Raw genomic sequence first — 24632 nt, forward strand, 5'->3', positions numbered from 1 at the left:
AAAATTACAGGGTGGGTTCTGCAAGCACGACCCAAAGCAGGCAGCTTCAAATGGATACCAGGACCAAGGCTGCCTGTGTAATTACATCCTCTATATTTAATCTCTCAGAAGTGTTTGGCAGATGCTTTAAATTTCAGATATGCAATCAGTATCTCCTGCTCTGAGGCTCAACTACCGTGTTCTTCCCTCTTTCCTTGCTTGAAATACACAAAGTCGAGTGAATATACTCGGAGGGTGCAGGAGTGATCACCAGCCGGTGAGTGTGTGTTTCCATCTATATATACCCACGGAGATCTCACAGAGACGTGTGAGTGTGCGAACGTTACATGCCTTTATTTATTTCGGAAAGGGTTTGCTCTGCTTTCGCCGTGCTTGGCTTTAAACGATCTGAAAATCCTCACACACACCACACACACCTCCCCCCCCCCCCGCCCCCGGATTCAGAGGAATAAATATGCATGGCTTGTAATTCTGTTGCAGCTCTCGCTCCCAGCTGATAGGGTGACGTGGAGTTTGGAGGCTCGCAGATTGGCTTTTTGATTTGGCTTCTTGCTGCAGTTGTGCAAACCTCGCTGGCTCCCGGGGATCAGGCTCAGCGCTTTGCCCGTGCACCCTGATGCTGGGAAGCCCGGACCGAGCCCCGGCGGTGTGAGCGCGGGAGCGGGGGAAGCCCAGCGGATTCTGTGGCAATCTGGGGTACCATCCGTTTTCTCTTTCCCCCTCCCTCGCCCCCCATCCATCTCTGCCCTCCTCGGCCTCCTCGCCCCCCGGCGCAAGATCTCCCCTCCCCAAACTCCACCGCACGGAGCTGAAGATCAAGGCTGGTGGATTTATCAACGTTTTACCTCCACCCCCACCCCCTGTTCCAGATGCACCTCCCCGCTCACCCTGACAGCTGCAAAAGAGGGCACCGGTTCTGTAGCGAGCGAGGCAACTTGGACTGACATGCAAAGGCGAACCCCCCCGTACCCGCACACACCGTCGGTGAATCACCGGGAGATGCGATGAGCTCCCTTTAGGAACCGGAAGGATTTGTCCTGGGGAGCCAGCGGAGCCCCCTTGCCCCCCGCCAGACCCTCAAAAAAACCCGAACAAAAAAAAAGTCAGGGAAGCAACCAGAAGGGGTAAGTAAGGGGGAGCGACCCCCCGCTCCGTGGGCGGTGAAGTTTCCCGCTGTCCTGCGGGGCCGCACGCTGTGCATGCGGATGCGGGGGGCGGGGGGCTCTTCCTCGGCTCAGCTGCCGGGCCGGGGATGGGCGGAAGGGAAGGGGATTTAACGTTGCCCAGGCGCTGGCAGCTCGCTTCATTCGCGCTGTTTTCCCGGGGCCGCGGCGGCTCCGTGTCGTGTGTGGGTGTGTGTGCGGGTGCGTGTGTGCGCTGCGGGGGGAGGGCTCTGCACAGGGCGCGGAGCGGGCGCTGCGGGAGGGATGCGCTGCGGGGCCGGGGCCTGCCGGCGGGACCGAGCGGGGCGTGCGCGGGCAGCAGCGGCCCCAGCCCGCGGCACCGTGCGCGGCGGCCCTGGGATCCCGCCCGCCGCCGGGCGGGGGTGCCCCGGCGTGGCGCGGCCCGCAGGGATGCCGGGGAGCCCGGGGGAGGCTCTGCCCGGGGCTGCCGCTCGGGGGGAAGCGCCTCTCATGCAGTGCTAGAAATTTCCCTTTTCAAATTTTATTTTCATTTATTAATTTAAAAAAAAAATTATTATTATTTTCCCCGCCGGGGGAGGCCGGGCCGGGCCATCCCGGCTGCGGGGCGGGGGCCGCCGTCCCGGCAGCTGTCGCGCTCCGTCCGCCGGGGCTTGCTTGTTTACCCCGGGTATCAAATATAGCTGCTGCGCCAGGCTCTGCCCTAAATAGGGCACGGGGCTGCTTGCGGGGCCCCCGCAGCCCCCGGCTGGCAGGGGGGAGAAGTGATACACACGCAGTCAAACTGACCTAGATGTTGGTAAATTACTACTCTTCCCCTCTCCCAGCCTTGATTCAGGGCTTTATTTTTTTCACCTGTATCGAAAGTATCAATCACCCTGGGTGGGAGATCAAACCTTGCTAGTGCTTTTTGATTGTGTTTTTGTTGTTGCTGTTTGGTTGGTTTGGTTTTTGTTCGGTTTGGGGTTGTTTTACTGTTATTCTAAAACGTGATGCTATGGCCATTTCCCCCCTCTCCCTCCTGAGTGGAGCTGTAGTGTAATGGTTGGGTTCCTGGCCCCTCAGTTTGCTCCTGGGCTTAGTCTGGGGATTTCACCATAAAAATCTGTTTCAGATTTGAGGCAAGATACTGGAGGAACTATGGGGCTGAGAAAAGGTGCCTTATGCACTTCATTCCCCCCCCCACACAGCCCTGTGCATGTGTGTATATTCCTTTAATTCCTCACGTCTCTTTATAGAGCAAAAGGTTGATTTTGTTGAGCTGTTTTTTTTAATTTCTGGAGAGGACAGGGCTGGAAGACTTAGGTAACAGTCAGCGGCATCTTCCTATTCAAGAGTTCTCATCCTGTGCTCTCTGGGAGCCTGGCAGGAGGCCCGGGAGAGCTGAGCTGGCTTTGGGGGACTGCTGAGACATGGAGAGAAGCCTTGAAGGTGCTCTGTAGGTTTGGTGCAGCGGGGAGAGGTGTCGCTCCCCTGTGGTACAAAGCACATCTAGGGAGTCCCTAATCGTGCTCAGTCCACTGCTGTTGCAGGTGCTTGTTTACCCTGATCATGGTTTAGCTGAGAAGTTTCATTTGGTGCTTAGATTCAGGCTTCCGTGGTCAACTGGAACAAGACTTGTTTCCTGAGGAGAAGTAACGCTGTTAGAAAACAGCACGTCCAGCTAGTGCCGAGGGCCGGCTGGGGAGGAGCGAGAGCAGCCCCGGAGCCCTCAGCTCTGCTGCGAGGGTGCAGGCAAATCCCTTACCCCTGTTGTAAATAAAAGGGTGTAACATCAACCAGGCGGGAAAAGGGGAGGGCTGAATGTGAATGGAGAGCCCTATATACAAGGCTCAATATAGCAGGGGTTTGTGTTTGTTTGTTTTTCCCAAGCTAAACATGAGTCCTATTCTAGTAATTGGGTGCTTCGAGCATTTGCCAAATGCCCAAGCCATGACAGATTGTGGTAATCCTGCTGCTGAGGTCCTGTGTGAGGGCACTGGAAATGCAGGTAGGCTCCCAGGCTCTGGCAAGCCTCCAGCATGCTGCTGGGTGCATTGTTTCATCTCCCTGGGTCTCCTCTGTATCGTTAATGGTATTTTTCTACCTGGATGGGGATTCAGTGGGGACGTGGTTGCCATAACTAGTGGGTGACAGAGCACAAGAGACATGGTAGATGTGTGGCCATCTGAACATCACTCTTTGTAGTGCTTGTCCCTTGCAGATAGATTGCCCCCTTCCTCTGCATAGCTGCCAGCTGAGAGGATGGCACCTGGGTCTGCAGATGCCATCACCAGGCAGAATAGTCCATTCCTTCACCCTGGGTGGTGCAGGAAGCATGTCTTGAATGCCAGGGCCCAGAACAGGAGACCGCACGTGGAGCCTGATACTAAGCATGACCTGGGTCATGCACCACACCGCGCTCCATAGGCTCTTGCTGGGCAGATGTGAGAGCAGCAGCTGCCCTGTCTGACCAGGAACAACTTTGTTGTTGGGACACATGGGCAGTCATTCTGCCTGGTGCACTTGGGGCGCTGCTCCTTGGCTTGGCTGGCTTGTAGGAGGGAAAGAGGAACCCAGGGATGAACATGGCCTCCTTGCTTCCTCTGCCTTCTTCTGGAGCTGGCAGGGCTGAAGTCAGATGAGGCTGGTCTAAGCATGGCAGATCCTATGGTCTTGCTGTTAGGATAGGAAAGGGTTTTTCTAAGGTCCTGGGCTGACCTGCTGCCATGTCATGCCTGATCCTTCACACATCACTCAGTTTCAGAGGGTCCTTTCTGGGATAGGCATCCTCCACCCCCAAGGCAGGGAAGTACCATAACAGAGTGTGTCAGCACTTTTATTAGGTACAACGTGAAGATTTATTCCTTCCACCCATATTTTCAAGTGAAGCACTATACAGATAAATGGTCTGTCTGTCAGGTTTTTGTTTCCTTGTTTTAAACAAACAGCATCAGTCTCCTCCCCTAAGCTTCCCCAATAACCAAGTGACGTTTACAAATAGTCCCTTGTTCGTTGTTGCTGTTGTGTTTCAGATGCCTTTCATGTGCTTCAACAGTTAAAAAGATGGCTTTGATTGTGGGCCAATTTTATTTTTTTTTTTAATCAGGCAGCAATGTGTAATTCTGTAATTTTAAAAAAGTGAAGGAAATTAAATTACAAAAAAAGAAATATCTTATTAATGTGGGGAAAAAAATGTCTGAAGCCAGGAAATTGATTGTCGTGATGCTCCATCTGCCACCACCCCCTGTGTTTAGGTGTTGTTGCATAGATTAATACTATTGTTAATTTAATGTTTAGTTAATGGTAACTCCTAAAGGCATCAGCCCAGTTGGGAGCCCATGTTTCTAAGTGCCATACAGATGTCTAACAAATTATTATCTCTGTCCTGAAGACTTTCATGTGTTGAGAGATACATGAGATCACAAGCTGTTGTTCATGGGGCACCTTTAAAGCAAGCTCTGGTTGAGGACAATGATGGATGTGCGTGTGCAAAGTTCAGCACAATGGCCTCCCAACGTCTGGGCATTTCTGTCACAGGTAGGAATAGAATGGCATCAGGTGGCAGGGATGTGTCATACCATTTTGAAGGTACCAGCACCATCCCATTTTACCAGTGTTGCAATGAGAAGAACCAGGTGCCAATGTTCTGTGGTACCCCATAAGACACATTCGTAAACAAGTGATGATCATACCCCCATGATCCTTCAACTCTTAGTTTTCTGGTAATTCTGTCTTTTAATCTGCTTGCTGGAGCCTTTGATCACACAGCTGAGCTGTCATCGATGTCTCTGGCAGTTGACATCATGGGAGAGAGGGGAGCTTAGGGCTCTTAACATTTATTTTATGGTAGCTTGTTTTCTAGCTAAACACTCCAATGAGGATTTTCTGTCATAATAAAACAGGGAGCTTTTCCAGAGCACTCAGATTTAGGGAGAAGCTTCTGTTTCCATTCAGCCTTTCCATTCAGTAGCAGATTATTTCAAGGCTGCAAAACTGGACTAGCTCTGTTTGCTGCCTTCCAGTACTCTGATGTCTTTTAACCTAAGCCTCCTACCTCAGGACAGCAGCAGAGACAGCCAGGTCAAGAGCAATCAGAAATACTAAATATCCTATGCTGTTGGCCATGTTTTGCAACCAGGAAGGTGTCAAGAGAGTTTTAGGAACTACAGATGTATAGACTGAATTGCCACTGTTTTCATCACCACCCTCTCCAAGGCTGGTACTTGGAGGCTGTCTGAAAGCAAATAGCAACACTCTCCAGCAGCAAAGCAGAATACGATTTTAATCAAAAGAAATGTAGCGATGCAGAAATGTACCTCTGAGAGAGCACTTAGATCTGACTCCTGAGGCTGTGTTGAAGGTGACATGTCTAGGAGTGAGCAGCGGCCTCCAGTGCTGACACTTCAGGGTGTCCTGCCAGTGTGCTTATATGCTGTGTGCTGGTGAAAGCTGGTTTCCTCCCCTGGGCCAGAGCAGGGGCGAAAGCAGAGCTAGAGCATGTCTGCACCTTGCTCTGCAGCCAGGCTGCAGCTCACTCTGGATGTGTCCTAGCTCCCTTCAGAGTGAGCTGTAGTGGCAGACTCTGTCACTGGGGTCCAGGCAGGCTGTGAAACTCATCACTGCCCCATTGCCACAGCTCTCCATGCTCCAACTGAGGAAGGCAGTGTGCCTCCCCCATGCACTGCTGGCCCACCCCAGCTGGTGATGGATGGGGACCTGAAGTAATGTTGTGTGTGAAGAAGCTGTCCTTTTGCCTTTCATACAGTTTGCTGCCAGGCAGGAGCATTTATTTGGGGGCATTAAGGCCTGGATGTCTTGGCTTATCACCTTGAGGTGGACCTTCCTTGTTGGGATAAATACCTTGATGTTGAGCTTAAAGTTCACCTTAATAAGCACCTTTATCCTCTTCCATGGTTTTTGTTCGGATTATTCAGTGACCCTGAAACATGCATGTTGGTTGGGAAAAACGGAAGTGGAGACGTGTCTCTGCTTTTCCAGAGCAGGACAAGGCTGTTAAACAGTCCAGGAGGTGTTGCAGGATTCACTACTACAATATCCAAAACCTACCCCTGCCCATACAGCTAATGGCCCTGCCATGCTTGTTGCTTGTACTTTGGTTTCCACAGCCTTCCCATCCTGACTGCTTGTTCCTGCTCTTGTCCCAACCCCTGTGCAAGAGACTGGCTCAGAGGCATGTGTGGCCAGGTGGTGGGTTCAGCTTGCTTTTCAGCCACATCGTTTCCTGGTCCTTATTCATGGGCCTGCTGCCACCTGTAAAGCTGCTGCCTGAATTGCCTGCAGCAGCTAGGGCTTGGAGTTGGTTCAGCCTTGAAGTCTGCTCTTGATGAGAGGGATAGTCCTGAATGCAAATTAGTTGCAAAGAACCTAGAGTGATGGGATCTGCAAAACATTTCTCAAGCTATTAAGAGGCATAAGAATCAGCAGGAAAAAAAAAGACACAAATAATTTTTAATATAAAATATTTCCAAGAACTTGCACAGGGGTTGATCTTGATTTTAAAAAATAAAAAAAAGAACAACAAAAACCACAGAGGGTCTATCTAGGCCAAGCTATTTCTCAGATGCAACATGCCAAATGGACTGAAGTTCCTCAAGAAGAGGATAAAATGGGAACCCCTCTGCGCTCAATTCTTTCAAGTCCCTTGAAAGCTTCACACTAGCACTCAGCACTTCATCAACAACAATCTCTCCATGTTGAAGGCTCCAGACTGCATTCCCTGGCAGTGCAAGTGGGAGTGCAAGTGGGAGTGGTGCCAACTGTTTTATTAGGTTTGCACCCACGAAACCCCCTAGCAGGGAAGGACCTGACTTCTTGTCCTCATGAGCCAGCAGCAGCCTAAGTTTGTGCTGCCTGGTGCTCACTGAGGGTGCTGTCTTTAGCCAGTGTGTGAATCCTGGGGGAGCTGCCTCCAGGCTAATCAGGGACCCCCGTGGGAGGGCCTGAGAACCAGCATGAGGTCTGTCTTAGTGTTGTTGTCTTCAAGGTGCAAGGCAAGGTGGGTCTCTCTGTGTGTGCTTTTGATTAGCACAGGATCCCAGTGAGAAATAATGATATGCTGCTGCTTTTGTTTTGGCAGCCCTCAGGCAAGAATGAGCCTTTCAAAGCTTGGGTGATAGGAGGCAGACAGAGGGGATGCTGCTGGAGTTAGATGTGATGAGGTATTCTCCTGCCTGAGCATCTTGGAGATGAGTGCACTAGATATTGCCCTCACATAAATTACCACCCGCTCTCACTCTTTAAGTATCATTTTTCCTTCCATTTTAGCCTTCCAGAGTAGTTTCAGGTTCACTTCTTCTAGTAAATGTTTCCTTTTCTCTAACTTGAGTCATCCATCTCCCCAAAGCTGACCTGACAGATGTTTCCCCTGCAGTGACCCAGCGCGCGCAGCACACTTCGTGAAACCCTGGCTTCCGTGGGGAAATGCAGCACCAGCAGTGACCCTGCTGGTGTCCCAGCTAAAAATAAAGTCTGTCCCTCCTGGCAGTGTTGGGGTTTGCTTTTAAGTAGGTAGGCAGTTTTACCCATCGGCTGCGCTGTGCTCATGTGCCAGGCAGAAGGCGCAGCTTAACCTTCAGAGCACAAGGGAGCTGCCTCCCCTCTGGGGAGTCGCACGGGCTGGCTGAAGGTGAGAAGATGCTCAGCTGCACTTGCTGCACCTGCGTCACTCAAAAACGTGCTGGCTTGCCTGTTGCCTGCCTAGATCCATCTCCTTGCTGCTTCATGCATCCCAGTGAGTCATGACCACTCCTCCATCCCCCAGCTCTGGCCTTTTCCCTCCTCTGCTTTTCCTTCTGAAATACATAGATTTCTTCATGATTCTCCAGTAACTGCCCCAACTCTGCACTTCCCACACCAACTCCATGCTTTCTAACTTCCTTTCTAACAGCATCCCTCACGTCTTCAGCCGCTATTTATCCTTGTGTGTGGCTTTGTGCCTGTTTCTCAGATCCATATGGGCTTGGCTTCTGAGACAAAGCAAGAGGTTGGTCCAGGCAGAAAGTATATCCTCAGTTAAGAGGGGCCTTTCCAGCTTTCACAGTACAGATGTATTAGTGAGAGTCACAAAAAATGGTAAGCAAGTGGTTGAAATATGCTGTGGAGCAAGGGGAGGAATGCATCCTGGCTGGTGAGCCTATGGATATTTTGAGTATTTACATGCACATCTAGTTTTCCTTTGAACCTTCCAGTACTTAGTTTTTATGGCATTGAGTTCCAGAGATTGCACAAATGCACAGCATAGAATTTAAAAAGTTTTCAGTGCTTACTAGATAAAATGTTCTGAGTCTGGGAGCTTTCTGCTGGTGTTAGACTCAAGCTTCCTTTGGCCTGGTTGATCAGCTCTCTGTCCCTCTGACCGAAACTGACTTCCTGGAGAAGACTGAGGGGGAGGGGACATGGGAGTTGTGAAGGGGCTGAGAAACACGCTTGGTCGTGCAGGATTCCAGAAACCTCATCTGTTCATGGCTGCAATAAGAGCGGCATGGTCTTAATTTGCATGTATCTACATGGGAGCCAACAGCTATCAGGCACAGCAGGCTGGATGTAATCACCTCAGACAAAGAGGTGATGGTCTCTCAGATGTCCTGTTCTTCATGAAACAGTGCCTTTGCTGATCGGCTGGCCAGCACAGGGGGCTCAAAAGGGCTGCAGTACCTGCTGCCTCTTACTTGATTGGTAGCTGAGTACGGGAAGGACCACAGGGATTGCTGTGGGAGGAAGAGTCAGGGGAAGGGGCGGGGAAGTTTTTGTGTGTGTGTTTGCAGAGAGAGCAGAGGGCAGGGAGGATGGGCAGGGCAAGACTTACACTGCAGAGTGGAGGGTTGTTGGGATACAGGGCTCACATTCATTGAAACCCCATTTTTATTCATTGTCTGCTTATTGAGCTCCAACAGCAAAATGGATACATTTCAAGGCTTTGCTTGTCTTTAAAAGTGATCATCCTTTTGTCAAAGACCTTTTGTGATTGTTATTTTACCCATTTGTGTTGCATACGTAACAAAATAATAATGGTGGGTCTGCCCAGGGGAACACTCTTCCCATCCCACTGCTTCTCACCTGCTGGTGTTTGGGAATGGTTGCTTCTGTTCTGGGTGAGGCAGGTTTTCATCTCACTTGTTTCCCAGATGTCAGGAGTTACTGTCATCAGCAGTAGCAGGGAGGGCAGGGTTCAGGGATCCACCACAGAAGTATGGCTGGGTTGGAGAGGCTTTCTGGGCTGAGGGAGCAAGGAATGGGGGCAGAGTGTGCCCCCATATAAAACCGGCTGGCCATTCCTGCCTTAGCTGTTGCTTAAGTTAGTCCTCCACTGAAATTCCCGGCAAGGAAGGGACCCTGCAGTTTTCTTGCCTTAGCCTTGTCTTAGGAGAGATTTGGACTTAAAAACAAGTAGAGCATATCTGTTTTAATTTTCTTATTGCAGAAGTGATAGAAAGATTAATAATTTCCACAGTGCCTGGAGAGACCTCTGAGCTCCTGAGTAAAACTGAGGGAGATGTGGGTCTGCTAGCATCCATACAGAGGCAGTGCCCCTTGGTGGGAGGATAGAGGCTGTCTTCTCTCTTTGCCTCGGTAGCTTAAATAGATCTTACAGTGAGTGGCTGTATGGGATGAGCATGTTATCCAAGCACTTACATTAATGTAGTGACTCCTATCATTGTACCGCCAGGATGAGGCACTTCAGGATGCTGATCAAAGGTGACATTGGGCACATGGTGGAGAAGAGAGACTCCAGGCCTTGTTTGCTGGGGTCTGGGATTGTGTTGGAAAGGATGATTTTCTCCTTCCCTTGTCTCTTTTCAGCGCAGTTGGCTGATGTGGTCATCTCCCATGACTCAGCTGCTCCTGTTGGCAGGACTAGTTGTAGCAAATCTGGGGCCAGCATGGAGCACTGGGAGGAGGGAGGAACCAGGATGGAATGGACAGGAATACAGTTGGTATGGAGGAAGCAGGAAGGTGCCCCACAGCACCAGTGTGTGACATGAGTTGCAAAGAAGAAATGAATTAATCTTTCCTTTTGGAGGCTTATGTTATCTGAAATGTTGCCAGTGCTCCTCAGGCAGCTCTTCCAGTAGAATAATCTGTTTCTGCTGACTTGGGCTCCTTGGTACTATGCTGATTTACACCAGAGAAAATCTGGTACTAAGGACCTTCTCATCTCTCTTGCCAGCCTTCAGCTGATGGTATGCAGCTTCACTGGGCTGGAAAGATAGCTCTTTTTATGAAGACTTTGTGTAAAAGGAGCCTTTTAGAGGGGAGGGCCAAGGAAGGGGAGCTGATATAAGTAGTACTCTGAATACAATTAAAATGCTATTTCTTCTGCTTTGGAGATAAACAACAACATTATGAGTATGTACTTTGCTAGGAAATTCTTCTGTCACATCATTCCCTGCATCCAGTTTTCATGTGTTCCTTGCTTGTTTCTAAGTTAAGGCTTGCTGACTGCTGGGAATTAGGAGAGTATCATCACAGGCATGTTAGAAATGGCAAGGGAGGAGCCTCATCCTTTTCAGACAACGTGCTTTGTTGTGTGCACCATTCCCAGATTGGCAGACACTTATGGGTAATCTCAATTTTTTAAATCTTCTTGAAGGATCAAGTCACATATTTACTTAGCTTAGCCCTACATCTTTTGGATGTGGGGCCTGCCCAGCACTTCTGGCAGGAGCCAAGAAATAAACACCCTGTCTTTCTTTGGAGAAGACAGCAGTGGCCTCTTATAGTCATCCGTTTGGTTTTTGCAGGCATTTTAAATCATGTGTAGGTGTCCAGTGAAAAATCTGTGGTTTCAAGGGCGTCATGGTGTCCAAGTGGGTTAAAGAGGTGCTCCATTAAGCTTTTAACTATCCTGTGAAATCTGGTCCTTTGCAACTCCCTCAGTGAAATACCTGAGACTCACTCAGACCATGGATGGGGTAGGGGAGGAAGATAGTGTCATTGTAACAGTGAGAGAGAATATGTAGGTAGTGAGGGTGACTAGCTCCAGATGATATTTCAGATCACCCGCTCTTGACAGAATAGAGTGGGAGAGGCAGCCAGGAAGGGCAGACCTGCAGCTGAAACACAGAGTGAAAGGAAAAAGGTGAATAATCCGGTGTGGTAATGCCATGGTGGAGAGCAAATCTCTGCCTGTCTATGCTGTAGAGATCAGAGTGGCACTTGGCTTTTTATAGTCTGCAAGGAAAGCCATCAGAGAGAGTGGGGGGAGAAGAAATGAAGGTGGTGCAGCAGATAGCCCAGAGACTGCTGCCACTTACTGTAATCACCATAGCAGCTCAGCTTCCACTGTTTGTTGTCCGTGTCATTTTTGCAATTACCATATGGTAAATATGACTTGAGTCTCTAGCAAATAACAGAGCTAATATTAAGAGAAAATCTGTAAACAGCTAGTGCATAAATGAACAAAGAGCAATAAACAGCCCGGACTTAAGAAGAATGAATTAGTCATGGTAGATGTGAGGGTTGTTTTTTTTTAAAGCAGTTACAGATTAGCAGCTGAAAAAAACACTGAAAGATTAAGATATCTAAATTGTCAAGAAAAAAGAGCTGTGGAAATGTGTCAGTAAAGGGTGAGGGTGAAATCTTACTTGATAACTGTCTTCAGAGGGGTGAATGTACAGAGTTTAGCATCTTCCAAGTGAAGTGGGAGGGATTTTCAGGATAACCCATAGCTCGGTGCATTTTTCATACCTCCTGCTGTGCTCAGATCTGCAGAAGCAGTGAGCGCATTACAGTGTATTTCCCTCCTCTCAGCTGGAGGCCCTGACTTTTGGGTTGAAACTCCTGAAATCTCTGCTTTCCTTCTGCAAATGCCAGTCATCATGGCAGTGCTTGCACAAGCCCCACTGCACTGGGGACACAGCAAACAGGCAGAGAGACCTTTGAAAGTGAACAACACAGCAAGCTGGTGTATAGCGATCTAGGTTTAATCTTTGCAACACTCCAGTACCTCATGAGAACTTGTAGTATGGCAGAGCTGAGGGGTGAGATGTCACTGCCCAGGCTTGACTTTCCTGCTCCAAGAAGAGCAGATCTGCTGCTGGTTTTGATGGGAACAGGCACTGAGGTATGTTGCTGCCAGATACCCGGCTGCTTCTGACCGCCTTGAAGATGGAGAACCAAGAGGAGATCAAGAAAAATGATTAGAGGGCAGCCCGGGCTAATTTATAAAGATTAAAATAAATTTGTGTGCTTTGGCCAAAGAATAACTGTGGAGGAGAAGAGCTATTTACAAGTATCTGAAGCATGTAAATCTCAGGCGGGAAGGAGAATGGTTGAGAGTGCTCCAAGGACAGGATAATGAGAACCAGCAGCATAAATTGTCTTAATTTCATCCTAAATATAAGGAAGACAGCTAAAACATCCAAGATAGATTACATCATGGCATAGTCTCTATGAGAAGCTGTGGAAATGCCATCACTTTAAAACTGGGCTGGACAAAGTGCTAGGAAGTAATGTTCAGAAAGGGAACAATGCAGCAGTGGCCCCTGAGGTATGGATCAGACACATCTTCTGGCTCTGCTCTAATTCTGAGATCAGAGAAACCTGTGCTAGCTGGGCTAAGTGAGAGCCTTTCCTATCTACACCGTTTCCGTGCCCATCACACAGAGAAGCATAGAAGTCTTCAGTCTAACATGACAAATGACAACTGCTTGGTTCCTGTTGCAGTGATAAAGATGATTTCTGAAGTGTAGCCTTCTCCTCTTCCTCTCCCCTCCCTGTTTTCTTCCCAGTATCTCACTGCCCTGTTTGTGCTGCTTCTGCCTCTATTCATGTTCTAAATATTTTCTTTCTCACCAAGCCTGGAATGAGCCCTTCTGGTTAAGTTGTAGAGAGCTTATAAATTCTGTTTATGTGATGCAGCATTTTTGGTAAAAACGTTTTTTTTTCAGTGTTCAGGGAAAAAAAAAAAATTCCTAGGAGGAGAAGTTAAGAAAGAAACGGGCCCATTTCCAGAGGATGGGAGCAGTGTGTGCCCCAGCTGCTGAGGGTTACCACCCAGCATAGCTGGCTGGTGGCTGCCCCAGGAGCCCCTGAGCCAGCCAGGGAAGGGCTCCCTGCCTGGCTGCTTGTTGCATCAAATCCCGCACATCACATGGTTTGTTTTGTTTGCCTCAAATGAATGTGTTCTGTCAGAAAACTTGTACTTTTCTTAACTAATTCTGGATCTAAAGACGGTGAGTTATGACTACAATACCTTTTCCCCTCTTGTTTACCCCTTAGCTTGCTTCTGTGTACAAATAACTACTGGCTCTGCAGCACAAATGCACTGTTGACAACAAATCCTAGGGTCTTTAATTGTGGCTGTTGCAGATCTGTCACCAGAGTGCTAAAGAAATGTCACAAGTTGCCACTGTCATCTTTCCTCTAGGATGCTGTGAGTCTCTAGGTGATAAGTTGCACTCTGATGGTGGCACCTGAACCAGCAGTATAATATGTCTGTGGAGCAGAAGCAGTAAATAACACACCCTGTGTGCTGCCACAGGCAGTACATAAAATGTCTTTTACTGACAAGTTTTCCTCACACTGCTGGAATAATTTATTTTTCCCTCCTCCCCTCCCCAAATGGTCTTCGCTGCTCTTTGTAAACCAGCAAGACAGACAGTGATGAAAACCAGTGCCTTGAAGGCTGCAGCAGAGGAGTCAGCACCTATTGCAACCCCACATGTTGTTGAGTGGCTGCTCCAGGTTGTCTTTTCTCATGTGGAACAGGCAGGGGTCCACCAAGTAGGTGACCCAGTAATTCCACTTCTTTGTTCCCCTCAGCCTCCTAAACCTCAAAGGAAGGACATTCAGCCTCTTCACCTCATAGGCATAAAATCTGGGGTGTGAAGAAAGCACTTGAAAGTACCTGCCCTCTCAATTTGGGGCCATTCAGACTGTGAAGGATGGTGTTTCAGACATGCACTGGCATTCAAGCACCTAAGGCTTTATTTGTGTTTAGAAATACCTCTAAATGCAAGACAAAGACTGATGTTTGAAAATCTGTGTCTAAGTGTGCAATGAAGGCTTCCCAGTGACTTCGAGAAGGTCACAACAGTGACTTTTTGCCAAATGTACATGTTGTTGCCACCAAAGGGCTGCAGTGAACTCCCAGTACAGTTTGTACAGAGAGTAAGTTTGCTCTGGCTTCCCATGCACTAACACTGGATGTAGTTGTTACCAGTAGGCTTGGACTCCATACCTGTGCTTTTTTACTTTTTTACTGTGAGGGTGACTGAGCACTGGCATGGGTTGCCCAGAGAGGTTGTGGATACTCCATTCTTTGTCCTTGGATAACCTACAGATACTCAGAAGACAATTGGATATGCTGCTGGGCAACTGGCTCTAGGTGGCTCTGCTTGAGCAGGGAGGGTTGGACTGGAGGACCTCCAGAGGTCCCTGCTATCTGCTGTGTGAACTGGCCACTTGAAAGTCCTGGAAAAACAACAGTGAGATTGCGTAATGTACATGAAAAGAAAAAAACTCATCTGTATCAGAGCAGGTAATACTGATTTTTCAGCAGGAGGATGGCCACTACTGATCTATGTGTCAGCCTAAATACCAGGTTTTGTTTTCTGAATGTAAAAAAGGCTACAATTCTGGGAGGGGAAAAAAATGAAAAGGGTAACACTCACTGTCCCTTACCCTGAGAAATCTCAGCAATACACACATGCATGGGGAATGGAAGAGCAAGTCCACCACAGCTCTCAGGGAGGTTGCACTAGCTGGCACCATGGCTCTCAGAGTGTGGCTGGGGTCACCCACTAAAGGGTTTTCTTCAGTGTCTGCCTCCTCCTTTACTTACCTGTGCACAGAGTGTAAACTGCAGCTCCTATATCCATATATATCCATCTATCCTGTACACATATTTTTCAGCAGGGGTGAGAGCAAGGAAATAAAATGCCCAGCCAGTCAAGTGCAGCCAGTGCGGTTTGGAAGGGGACAATTAAGTATGGGCATCTTTATGGGCTAGCTATTTATGGCACTGCTTCTCCAGGAGTGTTACAGGTACTAAAATACAGAAAAACCATCACAGACCAGTTCCCCAGGGCAAGTTGAATGTTGAAAGGAGTTTGCTCCTAGCCGTACACAGACTTGTGCTCCATTTGGGTCAGCCTCTGGGATTACTGAATCTAACTACATCCCATCACTGCAGCATTTCCATAAAAAATTAGTAAACTTGAGTCATTATATCAATTAACACCCATTTACCATGCTAGAATGGTAGGGATTGCTCAAATTAGTAGAGACACCAGCTTGTAAATATTAAAAGACTTGATACAGGAGCTGGTGGGTTTGTTTGTTTTGTTTTTTAGGTGTTGGGTTTTTTGTTTGTTTGTTTGTTTTTAGTTTAGTTTGTTTTTATAGTAGCTTTTTGCATGATCATAAGATTTAAAAAAAAAGGCTGTTTTTGGCACATACTGAGAGGGTTATTCTGTAGGCAGCTAACTCTGTGTTTTGGCATGTTTACTGTGATGTACAAAGCAGCAAGCACCTACAGCTCCCTGCTGTAATTTTTTCCATAGAGCTGAACTGCAGGGATCTGTCATGACCTAAGCGTGAGTTACAGTGCTTTTTTCCTCATAAAACCTAGCTGGTGCAATAGTAGGGAACTAAACTACCTATTGCTGCAGAATAACCTGTGTAAAGTCAGCTTCGGGTCCTTGGTTGTGCTCGTATCAGGCGTGTGCCATCAGTGTGATGGTTTAAGGCCTGGTCTGCGTTTGGAAATTTGCATTTGTCTTACAAAATGCATCTAATTACACAGCTCTGGCTTTTGGCTTGCAGGTAAACTTTAACTTACACCCTGGGTACTACTCTTGGAGTGATTAGCAAAGGACTCAATAGTGTTTGAATGAAGATGTTTGGAAAATATGCTTTGATTTGTATTAAATATTTTGTTGTTATTATTTTATTTTGGGGGAGGGAGGAGTATGAATTAGGTATGATAACTCTTCTGTGAAAACTCAGTTATTTGTGTTCTTTGGCAGAAAGGCTATAATTTCAATTTTTGGTGATGGTTATCAAAAAACCACGTGTACTCAATTGAAAGGCTTTTATGTCCTTTGAAGCTGGGGAATGTGAGGCCCCATTATTAAGCTGAACCTTGTTTCTGTCTCCTCCATCTTCAGAGTGGGGCCATGGGATGACACTAATAGCAGTTCTGTATCCGTTCTGTTCTGGGGCAGAGGCTTGTCAAGTAGACAAAACCCTTGATCTTGAGATGCCTCTGTCTGGCTCTTTTGCAGCGCCCAAGCCTCAGCAGGGCTCACCCCATGCTCAGATCTAATCAGCAGCCTTTCCTGGCTGGTCTGGAGTCAGGGGGAAGAGGATATATGGCCACAGATGTACTTCTGTGTCTGATTTGTTGGGGGGATGCAAGGGAGAGGGGAAGGAGAAGGAAGTCCCAGGCAACCTAATCTTATTTGAAGGTCAAATTCAAAGGTTTTTAAGATGGTTTAAGAGGAATTTTGCTTAAATAAGAAATTAATAGGGATGTAGAGATTTGCTTTTGGTTTTGTAGTTACTGATCAGTGATCTTGGGAACTTGGTATGTGCCTTGCTTCTGGTCCACAGTAGACAAACCATCATTCTTCTGAAACTCAGCTATTATGAAAGACACAAACAGCTTGATAGTTGTCTATAAGTAATTTTCTATTGTGGGCTTAATTGCGACAAGTGTGGTCTATGCTACTTTCTGGAATGTCTCCAGAATGATCTCAAGAACTGATCTTTTTATTTATGGGTTCTATTTATGGATTTATGGATCATGTGGCCATTGTCAGCTCTTTTAGAAGGAGTTTCCCCTGCTGAAATAGCTGCTATGCATCTTCCCAGAGTCTTGCAGTTGAACAGTAGCTCATTCTGTTGCATAAATACTTTAAGCTTTTTGTCTCTCTTTTGCATTGATTGTATGATTTCAACTTATCCTACCAGACAGGGGACACTTCACTCAGTACCACTGCCCTTATTCAAATGTATTCAGTGTAATAGCAATAGTGGGGCAGAGAACCTGTGGGAGAAAATGATGGCTGATAGCAAAGAGGTAGTGTAAATTATGATCCTCATTGTATGAAGCCAAATATCACCCAATGCCAACTGACTTTCCACTGTTTCTGCAGCCTCCTGTTCTTTACATCCCACAGGGCCAGGGCTGTGATGTTGCTGGAATGACACCTCTCTGCACCAGATGTGGATATGTTTTGTCACACTGGGATTGAAGGAGTGATACTGTGATGTCTCCTGGGTGGCTAGCAGTGACTGAAGATGTGCTGCAAGCCTGCCTGGACGCTTGGTCCTCAGAGCAAGACTCGTGCTGAAGGGTGGCTCTTGTCACAGTTATCCCTGCTGAGATCAGTACTGCTACTGAGAGGAGGGACAGGAGATGTGGCTACTTTGCTCTGGCCAGGCCAGGGATCTCTGGACTGAGTTTAGTAGATGTATCTGAGGGCAAACTTGCACCTTGTATAACTAACCTTGCTGACACACAGCTAGAGTGAACTTTAACTCTTCCATCCTGTCATCTGAATGGTAAAACTGTTACCACAATGTTTTATCAACAGCAGTTTTAAAATTTAATAGTTTTATTCTATGTTGTAAAGCACTTTTGCACCAGTTCTCAAGGGGGAGATGACAGTAAGGATGCTTCACTGTGTTTTTTTTGAATTGGCTAAGTTAATACTTTTCATATTAATACATATTATGATCTTACTGGACAGTGTGTCTGTGGGCAGAGTTCCTATTGAGCTCACTGGGGAGTTTTATCTATCAAAGATTTGCAGGATCAGGTCATTATTATGTCATTGTGACCTCCACTTAAAGTTAAAATGTTTGTGAAAGCAAGTGAAAACCAGTGAAGAAATGTATTCCCAAATTCTGAAATTTTAGTCTACAACTCATAGCCTGAGTTTGGAGGTCCAAACATGTAAACAGAGGCTACCCTGGTAGAGGTTGTTTTTGAAGCAATATACAATTAGCTTGAGAAATAGTAGTAAAATTACCCTCTGCTTAAAATGAAGTTAAAAATTTAAGAAGAACTGGCAAGGCCCTGGAGTGTGTTGAGGAATGGCTAGCAGTAGAAACCATTATGGCATTAGAGAATGTAGACAGATAGTATTAATTACAGAAGATGGTTGTCCCACAGAGAGGGAGGTTGGTGGTAGCAGTGCTTTGTTTCAGAGGGCAGTTTAGTTGTTGTACTATTCCTAGACAAGGCTCTGAATTTCAGTAATACTTAGACTCTTAAGTCTTTTTGTAAACCAAATTTAGATGCTTGAGTCATATAGAAGTTTTTGAAATTATTTCTGCCTTTCTTTTAGCCATTCCTACATGGCTGATCTTAAAAGACAAAGACCTACTGGTTCCTGTACAATTAAGCAGGAGCTGGGAGCTGGAAGTGTCAAGAGACTGGTGGACGCCTGCCAGCAACTGCAGTACAGAAGAGGATGATCTGATGTCCCCCGGGGTGTTTTTGGAGCTGCTGTGCTTGTGCAGTTGGTCTCTGCGTGCTCCTTGAGTCAGAGGCACCTGGAACGTGTCATCTTTACTGTGCATGTGCACACATCTACCTTGCAGCCTAGAGATAGGCTTGCTGCTTGTAGTCACCCTGCACATGTTCACTGGCCCTTTCTCAGGAGTTTCCCAGCATCCTGGAGCCAGAAATCGGGTGAAGTATCTTGCAGAGTGGGAGGGAAGACACTGTGGGAGTGTCAAACCTAACCCAAGCTGTATGTGCTGGGTAGCTCAGTCTTCCCTGTCACCCTGAGCTATGCAGGCAATGAGATGTTTTAGTGAGAGTTCAAGGCTGGGGCTGTGGCAACAGCCCACATGGGTCTGGGGTCCCTCTGTTCCCCAGGGACTTCATCGGGCACCGGGGCTAGGGTAGGCATGCAGGTAAGTAGTCACTGGAGAGAGAAGGTAGGTAGGCTAATGTAGGAGGGTCTGTCTCTTCTGAATTAGTCCAGGTAGCATGAAGAAGTGTATTGTTTTTTTCATATTCAGGGTGTCAGGTATGGCTTTGTGATCCTGATACTGCATAATCAATTCTCTCCCCTCTGCCATGCTTTGTCAGGATCGGTTTTGTTCACTTGCAGTCCTTGTTCACGCTTTCCTTCCTGTTTCGCTTGTCTTTACAGATTTTTATCTGAAAGTTGAAAACGTTTTTGTTGATATCAGGAAGATTGCACTCGCTGTTGCAAAGACATGAGTGACACTACACGATGATAACATAGCCATTTAAGATGCATTTGTTAATGCTGATAACATTAAAAGGTTTCCTAGAATATTTACAGTGCAAGGGAGAGGGGAGGGAGCTCCTCAAGTGTTCATGGGCCAGTTCATTTCTTCAAACAGCCAGCATCTGAAGGTTAGGCATCTGCTCTAGATTGGCTGAATGGGCACCCTCTATAGACCATGGAGAGAGATGGGAAGGGACAAAATCCCTTCTGGAGGTGCGTGTCATATACATCTTTTGGGTCAGAACAGGGTGGGACAGGAAGGAATGTCCCCCTGGAAGATGGAGCCTAAGTGATCTTGTTTAACTTACTGCCCAAGATTCAGAGAGCTGTGGTAGGGGAACTGAATCTCAGTCCTACTGATGTGGCAATACAAACCTCAATGAAAGTTAGTGGGAGTTAAGGCTCTTGAACCTCCCAAGTGCTGTAGATAATGCTGCTATTAAGTTTGATGTTTCCTGTGAGATCATACAGAATCACACAGTATCACCAAGGCTGGAAAAGACCTTTAAGATCACGAAGTCCAGCCTGTGACCTAACACCACTGCATCGTTTAGACCATGGCACTAAGTGCCACATCCAGACTTTCCTTGAACACATCCAGGGACGGTGCCTCCACCCTGGGAAGTCCGTTCCAATCATCCTCTCCGTGAGGATGTGCTTCCTAATATCCAACCTAAACCTCCCCTGGCACAGCTTCAGGCCGTGCCCTCTTGTCTTGTTGCTAGTTGCCTGGAAAAACAGCCCAGCCCCCACCTGACTGCAACCTCCCTTCAGATAGTTGAAGAGAGTGATAAGGTCCCCCCTGAATTTCCTCTTCTCCAGGCTAAACAACCCCAGCTCCCTCAGCCTATCCTTATAAGATTTTCCCTCTAGTCCCTTCACCAGCTTGGCTGCTCTCCTCTGGACCTGCTCCAGCACCTCAGCATTCTTGGAGAGGCCCAGAACTGCACACAGTACTTGAGGTGAGGCCTCACCAGTGCTGTGTACAGGGGGAGAATTACATCCCTACTCCTGCTGGCCTCACTACTTCTGATACAAGCCTGATACAAGTCACACGGTGGCCTTGTGGGCCACCTGGGCACACTGCTGGCTCATGTTCAACCAGATGTCCACCAGCACCCCCAGGTCCCTCTCTGCTGGGCCACTCTCCAGCCACTCTCCCCCCGGTCTGTAGTGTTGCATATGGGGTTATTGTGGCCAAAGTGCAGGACCCTGCACTTGGTCTTGTTGAATCTCATACTATTGGGCTCGGCCCATTGACCCAGCCTGTCCAGGTCCCTCTGCAGCTTCTTCCTACCCTCCAGCAGGCCTCCAGCCACTGCGTCTTTCAGGAGCCCTTCCCTGTTTGTAAGCACTAGGTCTAGCATGGCACTACCCCTGGTAGGCTCACTTACCAGCTGTAGCAAGAAGTTGTCTTCCATGCATTCCGTTCCATTCCATTCCATCCCGTTCCATTCCATACACACATTGTGCCGTGCAGAAGCTGGTCGGCGTTGCTCCTCACCCTGTAGGCCGTCACGCTCAGCCAGGCAGACAGGAGATGGGCAGAGGACTGCATCATGAGCCCTGCCTGTCTTTTGGGCCTGGTTCAGGGAGGGTGAGTCGTGGCACCCACGGTCCATCTCCCTCTCGCACTCCCTGATACCCCTTAGCCTCTTTACTTCCTCCTTCAGCTGTGCAGCCGTGCCGAGCAGATCATTTACCTGCTCACACCTCACACAGCTGGTCTCTCTGCCATTCTTCAGGGTGAACAACAGGCTCTGGCGTTCCCTACAGCCAGAGACCTGGAGCCCCACATGTCTGTGAGGAACCTCCATTTCGGTTGCCACCGTCCTCCTGGCAACAGCTTTTGCCCAGGTGGAAACCATACTTGACCTCTCTCTTCGCGGGGCGGTTTTGCTGCTCCCCCCAGGCCCTGCTCGCGCCGCCCTCTGCGGGGGCCGCTGCCTCTGCCCTCCCCTCCAGGTCCGGGGAGCTCCGCGTGTTGCCCCGGCAACGCCCCCCGCTTCCTCAGCCTCTCCTGAAAGCGCTGCTAAGCCCTTCCGGGTCTCTCGTCTCTGCCACAAGCTTCCCGGACTTCGGGAACCCCCCTGTCCATCTTAAGTAGGTAAAGTTTGTTGTTAAGGCAGAGCACTTGCCACAGCTGCTGCCTCTGTCCGTTCTCCTCGTGGTCTGGCGTTTAGCTGTGTCTGGACTCACAAATGTGACCTGTCAGCTAAGGCTGAGACCGAATTCTTCCAGAGGCCTGATATAAAGGAAGGAGAATGGTGTGGTCCATGACAACGTGATCAACTCAGATTCCAATTTTGAGTTGTGCAAGCCCTACAGCGAGGTAGTCCATAAGTAGTAGAAAGCATTCTTGGGCAGTGATACTCCAAATTGATGTGATACATCAATCCGCTCCTTTGTTTTTGCCTTGTATTTTAGGTTAGAGATTACTTTGATTTTAGGGGGTATTTGAAAATAAATCAGTTTCCTAGGGATGCAGAGGAGGTGTTAGTGGGTACATCCATTTTGCTGTGGTCCTCCAAATCACAATTGAAAGGCTAGTGAAAAATGGCCTTTGGTGCTTTGCCAAGCATACAAGTCCTCTGTGCTGTTTCTAGGTGGACAGCATTACCTCCTAACTCGAATGCCTTGTGCCTCAGAAGCTTGGAGGGGCCATAGGACTCTTCTGGAGACTCCGCAGCCTATTAGGAGGGGCTGGCTGTGGGGGTGTTTTGGCTGCTCGGATACTCCATAATTTGTAACTGAATAATGTTCAACAAGTGGACTTCATTTGGAGATTGCCCACTGTCTTTAAGTGGTGCTTATTGTGATGCTAGTATTTCCTTAACTTGTTTTATCCACTGAGTGGTGAGACAGGAGAGCCTTTAGATTGGTTTATTGTGCTGAGTTGTATTGTTACGTGCTGGTGAACACCATGGCATCATTAGGTGAATGGCAGTTGAGCACTCATTACTCATATTGTACATGTTGTAGGTCAAGAGTAGGCTATTACATCTATAGACTTCTCCAAGTTACTTCTCTAGCGATTGATCTTCATCTGCTGGCCATGTAAATGCCACAATTTGTTAGGGTCTCTGCTAAATACTTTATTCAAAGTGACAGAGAGTCAACCCCTCCATCTCTACCAGTACTCTTCAGCGGTGAGATACTGAAGTGCATTTGGGTAAATGTTGCATCTTCCTTTTCTCTCATGCTTCCCTCCCTCCTCTCTGTTTTGTTTGTTTCAGGTTCTCGGCCTTTTTGGATCTACACAGTGGAAGTTGCATCTTGTGTATGGCGTGGTTAAGCTTGCAGCCTGTCACCTCGGCCTTCCTCCATTTTGGGCTGGTTACTTTTGTGCTGTTTTTGCATGGTTTGCAGGTGGATGCTGGCCTGACGGTAGACTCAACCAGTTCAGTACAAAACAGCTCGTGTTCAGGATCATTTGAGTGCAAAGAAGGTGTTATCCTGCCAATATGGTACCCAGAAAACCCATCACTTGGCGACAAAATCGCCCGTGTTATCGTATACTTTGTAGCACTGATCTACATGTTCCTTGGAGTCTCCATCATTGCAGATCGTTTCATGGCATCTATAGAGGTCATTACATCACAAGAGAAAGAAATTACGATGAAGAAACCCAATGGAGAGACCACAACGACCACCATTCGGATTTGGAATGAAACTGTTTCCAACTTGACCCTTATGGCTCTGGGCTCCTCTGCTCCTGAGATCCTTCTGTCTCTGATAGAAATCTGTGGGCATGGTTTCATAGCTGGAGACTTGGGGCCATCTACAATTGTTGGCAGCGCTGCTTTCAATATGTTTGTCATCATTGCCATCTGTGTCTATGTGGTTCCTGATGGGGAAACCAAAAAGATAAAACACCTGAGGGTTTTCTTTGTCACAGCTGCGTGGAGCATCTTTGCTTACATCTGGTTGTACATGATCCTTGCTGTCTTCTCTCCAGGTGTGGTTCAGGTTTGGGAAGGTCTGCTCACACTGTTCTTCTTTCCACTTTGTGTCCTTCTGGCTTGGATAGCAGATAGACGTCTGCTTTTCTATAAGTATATGCACAAAAAGTACCGTGCTGACAAGCAGAGGGGCATTATCATAGAAACAGAAGGTGATCACCCTAAGGGAATTGAGATGGATGGCAAGATGATGAACTCGCACTTTCTGGATGGAAACTTAGTGACTATGGAGGGGAAGGAGGTAGATGAATCTCGCAAAGAGATGATCCGAATCCTTAAGGACCTAAAGCAAAAGCACCCAGAAAAGGACTTGGACCAGCTGGTAGAAATGGCTAACTACTATGCCTTGTCTCATCAGCAAAAGAGCAGAGCCTTTTATCGCATTCAAGCTACCAGAATGATGACGGGAACTGGCAATATTCTGAAGAAGCATGCAGCTGAGCAAGCCAAGAAGAGCACAAGCTTGCATGAGGTGCAGCCAGATGAACCTGAGGAGTTAATGTCCAAAATTTATTTTGACCCATGCTCCTACCAGTGTCTTGAGAACTGCGGTGCTGTTCTCCTGACAGTGGTGCGGAAAGGAGGGGACATGTCCAAGACCATCTATGTGGACTACAAAACCGAAGATGGCTCTGCCAATGCTGGTGCTGACTATGAGTTCACAGAGGGGACTGTTGTCTTGAAATCAGGGGAGACCCAGAAGGAGTTCTCGGTGGGAATTATTGATGATGACATCTTTGAGGAAGATGAGCATTTCTTTGTGCGGCTCAGTAACCTCCGTGTGGTGGAGAGTGAGGAACCTCCAGAGCTCAGTAACTCCATATACCCAAAGGCCATATTGGCTTCTCCTTGTGTGGCCACAGTGACTATACTGGATGATGACCATGCTGGCATCTTCACATTTGAGTGTGGTGTTATGCATGTCAGTGAGAGCATTGGCGTGATGGAAGTCAAAGTCCTAAGGACATCAGGTGCTCGGGGTACAGTCATAGTACCATTTAGGACAATAGAAGGGACAGCAAAAGGAGGTGGAGAAGACTTTGAAGATGCTTACGGGGAATTGGAGTTCAAGAATGATGAAACTGTGTAAGTACCCCATTTGTTTATTTTCCTGTGTCTAGTGTTGGTGTTTAACCCCACATTTTGCCTCCGTTACAGGTGAATGCTGTCAAGGGACAGGCTTCTTTCTTCAGCTTTCCTTCAGTTTCCCTACCTACCTCTTTCAGGCAAGAACCGACAGCAGGATTTAAGAGTTCAAAGCTCTTGTACCTTCCCTCTTGGGAATGACAAAGTGAGGCTTAGAAATACTG

At 47.7% G+C, this 24632-nt stretch overlaps 1 protein-coding gene across 8 annotated transcripts in view; it reads left to right on the forward strand.

Moving 5' to 3' along the window:
- The first annotated feature begins 229 nt into the window (after positions 1–229).
- The window catches only part of SLC8A3 (solute carrier family 8 member A3), a 119690-nt gene continuing 95287 nt past the window's right edge, over positions 230–24632 (forward strand). For 5 of the 8 annotated variants that reach the window (XM_051622158.1, XM_051622161.1, XM_051622160.1 and 2 more), the window contains exons 1-2: positions 588–1124; positions 22597–24408. In XM_051622158.1, the coding sequence (XP_051478118.1) occupies positions 22643–24408 (1766 nt within the window). In that variant the 5' untranslated portion in view covers positions 588–1124; positions 22597–22642. Of the gene's footprint in view, positions 257–587; positions 1125–22596; positions 24409–24632 lie in introns of those variants that run through there. The other 3 variants (XM_051622159.1, XM_051622164.1, XM_051622165.1) reach the window with 3 other exon arrangements.

Source organism: Apus apus, chromosome 5 (assembly GCF_020740795.1).
Source record: "Apus apus isolate bApuApu2 chromosome 5, bApuApu2.pri.cur, whole genome shotgun sequence".
Taxonomy (NCBI): domain Eukaryota; kingdom Metazoa; phylum Chordata; class Aves; order Apodiformes; family Apodidae; genus Apus; species Apus apus.